Raw genomic sequence first — 9650 nt, forward strand, 5'->3', positions numbered from 1 at the left:
CTTCACGATCTGTCACCACTACAGCACCACGGAGAAAGTCAGACACAATAACATCTCCATTGTTGTTCTCTGTAATTGATGTAGGAAGAGTATAAAGCTTCTGACCTGTGTAGTCTGACTCTATTTTTTGTATGTGGTGTCCCCTACTATTGTAACGGTTCAACTTGCTTGTATTTTTGTAATCCCACATTCCAACCAGCAAATCTTCATTGGAAAGGGAAAAGTATACACAGAGTGGTTTCCATCCTTCTCTTCTCTTTATCAGAGTACAGTTTAATCTGTTATCTTTAGATAACTTGTTTATGTTATGATCCTTGGCTATATAAATAAGCTCACCTACACTGTTCACCGTGTGTATTCCATAATAATTATTTATATCTGTCAAATGATATAACGTATCACCGTCCATATTTGCCAGGATGAGATTATTGCCATCACTCAACCAGACCCGGTCTGATGATACACGAGAAATGTGTCTAACATGAAAACCTGTGATGGTAATGGATTTCTGTAACACAGGTGTAGACATCAGTTTCAGCACATACTCATCTTTCACTTGTCTTTGTCCTCTCTCCAGCTCTGTAATTTGATTTCGAATCAGAAGCTCAAACACACTCTCCTTGTTGATTCTATCTGTATGAGAGAAACAGGCGAGCTCTGTAAGATTAGGGGTTTCTTTTATCATTAAAAAATTGACATTCTTTATAAAGAAGAGGAATCTGACAGGTTGTTTTGCTGATTGTTCACACATGTGTTCATAGTTTTTTATGCTGGTGAGGTGCCCATTCATTATTCTGGTCTGTTTTTGACAAATTTTAATTTGTTGAATCACTAAACTTTTAAGTCTGAGTTTAACATCAGATACCACAGTGTCAATGGGGCCCTTCAGTCTTTGGGCTTTGGTTGACATTTCTAACTGAAGGTTTGAGATTTTTGTGTGACAAGTTTTTATATCAGTTTTAATTCTTGGTAAAAGAAAACAACTTTTATAGAGAGTCTGGCTTCTGATGCTGTGAATGATATCTTTGTGATGTCGACGGTTTGTTTCATAAGCTGTTCTGATATCCACCGTATTGTGTTTTCTGTGTTTTCTCCATGGGATAAAAGAAGGAACAATTCTGGGATATATGTGTTCTGTACATTGGGCACAAAAGGGCAGTTTACATAAATAACAATACATTTCATAGATCATATCTGGATGCTGCAAACAGGACTCTTGTTTCAAAATGATTTTAAGTTTCTCTCGGTATATCCCAACATCATGGTTTAGGTTATCTAGATCAATCACATGTTTTTCTTTACACATTGGACACAGGTCTTGATTACAGTTGTAACAGTAAAATTCCGTGTCCTCCTGACACTGAGAACATTGTCGTACTTTACACTGGGTGGTGGATCGTACAGTTTCCATAATGTTGAGGGTTGAGATCTGGAAATCTGGAAAAGAACAGAATGGTTAAAGCTTCTCAGGTGAGCGATTTGACCAATCGGCCTCTTGTTTTAGTATGCAGCTACACCAGTTAAATTTATTTGTATTTGTTGCGATTGATTTCAAAAATGCAAAATTAATTTTTCCATAATCATTTTGTTTGCCAGACTTTTCCCTATGATCATTTTTCAACAATGCATGGTCTCTATACTGCTATAATCAAAGGTATATCTCAGTCTCCCCCGTGTTTACATTTGATGGTAAAGGGCAGAGGGAATAGTATTGTTTACGTTCTACTTTCGGTTTACTCCCGACTGTTTACCTACCTTTATATTAAAATAGCCGAATATCAAAGATCAAATAACTTTTGACAGCTTTAGAATTTTGCGCCTCAACTTTCGGTTTTAGCTTGTATAAATACTTATTTTTACGCCTCCGCTGACTAGAGAGTTACTTATGAAATTTTAGCGGTAAATTCGAAATACAAAAATTTCAGTATAAACAAATGTAAAAATTCAAAGAAAAACTTTTCAGAAAATTAGAGACAAAACATGATTAAGAAATTAAGTAAAAATAAAGTGAACTGATATGAGTTACAAAATACCATAAAATGTTTTCTACAAGTAAGTGAGTTAAGTATTTTACTTATCAATCAGAATTAATATTGAACACAATATACTGTAACAGTTAATTAGTCAAACAAAGATATCTACAAATTTCCTAAAAATTCTTTAGTAAACCTAAATTAAAAATTACTGACTTAAGTAAATATTGTTATTTAAAGATAAAAACTATTTAAGAAATTTAGAATAAAAATTAATAAAAACTTACCTTAAAAGACAGAATCAAATCTGTAGAATTTCAATGAACTTTATTGCTTGAGACCAGATCGGAAAGTGATTTTACTAAAATCACTTACCGATGCGGTCACTCTACAGATTTGAATTCTGACCAATCAGGAAGCAGTATAACAGAATATTTTTAGCCAATTTCGGCAAAAGTTCTTTTATGTTTGACACTAATTGCTTAACTAACGAAGGTGTTAACTCAATTACTTATCTGTCCGCATACGCTTTTTTTTTTATAACAAAGACGGATTAAGAAAAGCCGAAACAAAGTAAACATTATCCGTGATGAGGAATTTCTTAGTGTCAAGTTAAGCGTATACAGAATTTTATTTCTAACGATGCCGAAATAAGAAAGAATTTGCTTATTTACTCATTGGCTTGCTATGACAATTTGATCTTAAAAGACATGCTAATTTCATACAAAGAAAGTGAGAAATAACTTTGTTACCTAGAAATCAAAAATCTAAATATTCACAAGTGACAAGATGTCACTATCAAACGAACAAAACATTTTTCCTAAACTAAACTAGACATGGCAAGAAACTGTGCAAAATTGAGTAATATTACATGTTGACAGTTTAAAGCATATTTTAATTATCGTTAATCAAGAATCATGAGTTTAAGCTATTTTTCAATTTTAACTCATGAATTAAAAATTCATGTATTTATAAATGTTACATTAAAAGTTTAAATCTAAAGTTTAAGCTTATAACACGATTCCAAAAAGTCGCGCCCTCTTGCGGGAGAGTTACCTACCTTATGTATTGATGACGTCAAACGAGGATAAACGTAAGATTCACACATGGTACAATGCACAAGATTCAAAACATAGTTCAAAAGTTGAACGTAAGTATATACTTAAATGGAAACAATTTTGTGTTAAAAAAACTTGCATTATTATATTTATAGCCGTTGTACTTTACGTGAATTAAATGAAGATGTTGTCTTGACAATCAATGGGCGTGAATGTTAAATCTACTTTCATTTTTGCGCACATTGTTATGTAAACAATGATACATACGTCAGTCATTCTACGAAAACATGACCAATTAAGATTTTTTCTATGTCACTTAAAAATATACCGTTATAACATCTTCACTTTAAATTATATGATTGATTTCAATTCTAAGTCTCAATTAACACATGGTTTTGTAAATATTTACAAGGCCGTATAACTACCATTGAGGCAAGTGAGGCAAATGCCTCACTAAATTTTTTAGAGTTTTCTGAAAAGTGAAAAAGTTCTACATTGAACTTGTGAATTAAGCGTGTCTTCGTGCTAAATTAATATTTTTGAAACTTAAGTTTCAATTTCTGTCAATTGTTCATCTCACCAGGTGTCTCATTTACATTTATAACGCATATTAAATATAATTCAAAATGATTGTTGTGTAAAATGTTTGATTGTTTAACATCCCTTCTGAAAATTTCTCATTCATATGGAGGCACCATTGCATGCCGATGGAGAGCAGCAAGTTTTAAATCTGTACCGTGCTTTCAGGGTCACTGAAAATGATTGAACAGTGAGGTATATTTTTGTGCCATCACTTACCGTGACATAGGGTCTCCGTTTTTACGGTCTCATCCGAAGGACCGGTCTCTTCATCCCGCAGTGGGATTCGAACCCGCGATGTCAGGATCAACTCCTTAGTCTGTGACTCTAGAGCATACGCTCTAACCACTGTACCATGCAGGCGACAATCCAAACCACGTAAAATAATTTTCAAATTAAATCTTTTATTTTCTAATACCCACGTTTCAGGATCCCCTGGAAACCCCATACTGGCCATCAGGTACTACCCTTCCCCCGTCTGGAACTAGGAATGCTCTGCACCCTTGCCTCACTAAAAATTTGAGCCTAGTTACGGCCTTGATTTACCTACTATATATGTATATATACTGTACATGTATGTATTCAATAAGGAAATAATGTAATGTTGAAAAAAGGATTCAACTGCAAATCTTCATGTCGTTCATTTTTAAAATTTACAATATCAAGATGGATTCTCAGCCGTAAAGAGTTCCAAAGAGAATGCAATGAATGTTTTAAAAGTTTTTTAACCTACATGTACAATGTATATAAAAAGAAATCAAATCACTTCGTGCAAAGAAATAGCACGATTCTTCCCTTTCATGCGAAATCATTGTCTGTCGCTAAAAATCGATTTAAATTCTATAACGATATGCAGATTTCAAAAAGAACTGAAACTTATCACGGAACTTTACATCATTGATATTAATAGCTAGTCAGTTTCTAGAATTTAAGACGATTACATTTTCGAAATAAACTCGTGAGACAGTCGATTTTTTTTTAACATTTTCACTCGTGCTTCGCACTCGTGAAAATATATAAAAAAAAAAAATCCTGTCCCACTGGCACTCGTGAAATAAAATAAAATTCCATATTCAACAACAAAACATTGAATACCCTCTATTTATTTCTTCATGAATGTACTAGTTCATCGATAGGCGCGGTTTAAAAAAATCACGTGCGGGCGGGCCGTGAACCGATTGAGACAGAAGCGGGACCTGTAGCACGTGGATAACTAAGCGCCCATTCAAGAGCATGTATTAATAAGGAATACTGTCCGATTTTTATGCAAATTATCACGCAAGCCACTCGATTGATGAAATAAAAAAATTAGAAAGTTATTCCTTAATAACAAAATCTTTTAATTAATTAAAACAAGTACAGTAATAAGTCATGGATTAATCGCGGGTGTCGGCAGAGCTAACAGACAATGATAGCTGCATGCCCCGGTGTTCAATATTATATTATATCTCCCTCCTTGCCACGAAAAGCTTTGGTCCTCCAAAGCCAAACTATTTACATGTATTTAGTGATTTTTTATAATTATTATATATATTTATATATATATATATATATATATAAAGCACATTTTACAACAACTCTTAAACTAACATAACTGCCCTAAGTGAAGAAATATTAATATAGAAAGCACATATATATATATATATATATATATATATATATATATATATATATATATATATATATATATATATATATATATATATATATATATATATATATATATATATATATATATATTTTGTAACTACCAAGCATAAAAATGAATTATAATGTATAGAAACATAAAAAGAAGTAAAATCAAAATGTTTACATGAAAAGTTATTACATTGTACATATGAGTACATGAAAAATACATAGAACACCAAAAAAACATCAAATAAAATGACAATACTATGCACAAATTCAAATGACAAACACGATGAAACAAAAACTACTACAGAAATATGTACAAGTGTGCACAAAAATAAGGAATAGGTAAAATTCTACTTTTATCCGTTTTGGATATCAAACTAACTGTCAAAGTGTGTACTTTGTACAAAATTTACAATCCAACAAACATATATTGTATAAATCTTGAAAAATACTGTCACAGATAAATCAAGTAACATACAATAATGCTAAACATATAAACATGGAAATTGACAAATGACCTATGGTAATTTTTAAAGTTCTTTAACATTCATTGAGTCTATAATGAAGGTGCCAAAATGAGGCAATGGTTGATACAAACCATGATGAGAAATCAAAATATGTACATCAAATGGTTGCTGAGTTATTATGTTCCCCAAACGAAGTTTGGGAACATATTGTTTTTACTTTTTCTGAATTTTTCTTTGTTCTCCGGTACTTTTTTGTCCGCGAGTGTTCTCGTAAACTACTCATCCGATCTAGGTGAAACCTTTTTAGGGTCACTAGGTATGTTATGCAGATGTGCGGAACGAAGGTCATTTTGCGCGCACGTGCGTGCGTGTGCGCATACGTGTAACACGTGAAATGACCAATATAATAGATATAGCCGTAACTTTTTAAATTTTGGATGAAATGCTTTGAAACTCATAACATAAGGATATATTAGTAGTATAGACATGATGACATGGTCAAAATAGCAAGATCTCACGCGCATGCACGTGGGCTTCGCTCCGATTGGCTGAAACTGAAAGTCTGAATATCTTTTTTGTTTTCTGACAAAATCCTTTGAAATTTTTAACAAAGCCTTACATTATGAAGATCTACAGCATGATATATAAGAATAATCATGAACACACGCACATGCACGTGTGCTGCAATCTGATTGGCTAAAACTTTAAATGCCTACAACTTTCTTGGTTCTCAATAATACAGGGTGAAATTTCGAATATGAATAGATATAATGAATGCCTACATTATACTACTATCAAAAGTAAATGCAAGGACGTGCATGCACATGCACCCGCACACAATGCATTAAACGACAGTATACTTGAGTTTGTGATGTTCATGCAGAATTAAGAACTTCTAAATGTCAAGACATGTAACATACTGAAGCATGCAGATCTTTTGACCCTTTGACCTTGAAACTTAGGTCAAGGTCACTGGTAACCTGAATAAAATGTTGATATTAGCTATATACCAAAATCACCTTGATCTATGAACTTGAAATCGACCTTAACCTTTGTCCTTGACCCAAGGGTAAAAAGAAACATGAAGTACATGTACATGTATCTAGAAACACCTTTCAGAGTTTATTTCGGTTGGCAGGGTAGAAGTTAAAGAGGTGGTGGTTTTTAATGACCTTGACCTTTCATCCAAATGTCACAATCAATCTTAAGTTCTTGGAGTAAGATACAAGATTCAACTCCAACGTTAAATAGGTTAACAATAAAAATACTCCCCCCGCAACAACCAAACAAATCAAATTAATGGCAACGTAGAGAATCGCTGTTAAACTCAAAAAACACCTCGGACCCACATAAAATTTCAGGAAAACTGCAGAAAAGAGCTCGAGGAAAATGTATTAAAATATTTGATTTGAGTTTCCAAAGTATATTCAAATTATTAATTTATACGGAAAAAATTACAAATCCTGTCGTGTTTAAAATTAAAGTGCAGATGAACAAAGTTGGTATATAAGCCTTTTATAGCCTATTTATTCAGATGTCGTTAATAGCATTCAATTCTACTGATTTGAAATTATATTTTAATACCAAGCATCCTTTGTTTATTTTACCTTTGAAATTTATTTGAATTTTTTTTTAGAATTACGCAATCCCCAGAAATAGCGATTTTCGGTACATTAAAAATCAATATACAGGTACGCTCCTTCGTAAAATAATCAGATATTTGCATTCATGAAAAAATATTAATACGAAGTTGTTAAACAATATTGGTCAAATTACCTGACACATATGTCTTTTTAAAAATCTCTTGTAAACCATAGAAAGTAGCCCCCTATGCATTGGAAAAAATGAATAGTTCCGGTCAAAAACCTTTATATATTTATTTACAAAGTATATAAAATTTACTAGGCACAGGTACCAGCGTTGTCAAAATGGCCTGAGAGGAAATATTAAAAAAAATTCCGAACAGAAAGGAAAATCCCTTTTTCATGTATGGAACTACTATTGAATAAAACCAACTCCGAGCCCGATCTTAAAAACACGGTAGTAGAAAATTAGAATTTTGCTGTTTTATTAATTTTTTTGCTTTTTACTTCTTTTCTTGAAGACAAATGATATGAAAACACTCAAGAAGGTGAAAAGGCTTCATATTGTTATCTGAATTAAAATCAAAATTGTAATCTGAACAATTAGTCTCCTTATTATTATGTTCCCCAAACGAAGTTTGGGAACATATTATGTTCCCCAAACGAAGTTGGGGAACATATTGTTTTTACTCTGTTTCTTATTATTATGTCGCCCCGAACGAAGTCGGGGACGACATATTGATATTGTACGCATGTTTTTTTTATCCAGGCTGTTTCTCGGAGATGGCTGGGACAATCTTCCTGAAACTTTCCTTCAAGGACGATCACTGGTTGTAGTTGTGCAGTGAGGTCGTTCAGTTCCAATATGTCTACCGTTGCCATGGAAACCTGTAAAAAGCGACAAATTTTGTCCGAGAGTGTTCTCTCTGGTCCCTTAAACGTTCGTCATGAAACTTTTCTTATTTTAATGATTAGTATCTGTAGTTCTGCAACTCGTATTTAAAATTTTCATATAATCGATTATTGCCATGGAAACCAGGTGAAAGTTAAAATTCTTTAATTTCGATTTTCTCAATAACTACTCAGGCAATCGTTTTGAAACTTTCAATGTTTATTCCTTGCAATGTGTCAAAGTGATTTCTACTTTCAAAATAATTGTAATGAGTCGCTCACGGTTGCCATAGAAACGAAACAGAAAAAAAGATTCAGATGTACACATGTGTTCTCCAAGGTCTAGGTCAAAGGGTCAAAGTTCGTCGTATCCAATAAAAGTTCTTTTCACAAGGATTACATATTTGAAATACGAAAGCCCTAGTACTTACCGTTCAAACGTTATGGCTATTTACTATGTTCAAGACGCCCCCCCCCCCCCCTCTTTTTATGAAGCACACAGCCAAGTAGAATACACAGATATAACATATACAACTTACAAGTAACTTTTTAAAATCTTCATTCATAAAATTCAGTTCCCGTCATGTGATATTTTGCCATCATTCATTCTCCTTCTGTTTTGTCTCTTGAATTTATAAATATTTTATTTTATCTATATAAAAAAAAAATAACGATTGTCAGCTGCATTTATTATCATTTCGCGTTTTCTTGTATATCTATCATTTGTATATTATTCATTTCATTAGATAGTGCAAGTATAAATTAAAAAATTGGTAAGTCATTTCCATAGTTTTTATTCATTCATAAATTCTTTGATCCGCTCCTGATGGTTCGCAAAGCCTTGATCACCACTGTATACAAAACATTCATCTCGCCGAAAATGTTCATGATTCCGCTAAACTGAGAAAGTTCACACATGATTTATTATCTCATAACACACATCAGCTCTCTGCAATGCAGAAATGCTCGAATTGAAGGGGAAAATTCAGGAGTTATTGATGAGAAAAATTCAGGAGTTATTATGTCGCCCCGAACGAAGTCGGGGACGACATATTGATATTGTACGCATGTTTTTTTTTATCCAGGCTGTTTCTCGGAGATGGCTGGGACAATCTTCCTGAAACTTTCCTTCAAGGACGATCACTGGTTGTAGTTGTGCAGTGAGGTCGTTCAGTTCCAATATGTCTACCGTTGCCATGGAAACCTGTAAAAAGCGACAAATTTTGTCCGAGAGTGTTCTCTCTGGTCCCTTAAACGTTCGTCATGAAACTTTTCTTATTTTAATGATTAGTATCTGTAGTTCTGCAACTCGTATTTGAAACTTTCAATGTTTATTCCTTGCAATGTGTCAAAGTGATTTCTACTTTCAAAATAATTGTAATGAGTCGCTCACGGTTGCCATAGAAACGAAACAGAAAAAAAGATTCAGATGTACACATGTGTTCTCCAAGGTCTAGGTCAAAA

The 9650-nt window shown here is 33.1% G+C and overlaps 1 protein-coding gene across 1 annotated transcript; it reads right to left on the bottom strand.

Annotated features, from left to right (window-relative positions):
* Positions 1 to 206: 206 nt before the first annotated feature.
* LOC134241241 (uncharacterized) lies at positions 207 to 1411 on the bottom strand. The gene is made up of 2 exons (XM_062723305.1): positions 403 to 1411; positions 207 to 256 (listed from the first exon to the last, which is right to left on the bottom strand). Exons 1-2 carry the CDS (start codon positions 1409 to 1411, stop codon positions 207 to 209), a joined length of 1059 nt encoding a protein of 352 aa, XP_062579289.1.
* Between the last annotated feature and the right edge of the window lie 8239 nt (positions 1412 to 9650).

This window comes from Saccostrea cucullata, unplaced genomic scaffold (assembly GCF_032062105.1).
Source record: "Saccostrea cucullata isolate Sc308-1 unplaced genomic scaffold, CSIRO_AGI_Scuc_v1 ctg13603, whole genome shotgun sequence".
NCBI classification, from domain to species: Eukaryota; Metazoa; Mollusca; class Bivalvia; order Ostreida; family Ostreidae; genus Saccostrea; species Saccostrea cuccullata.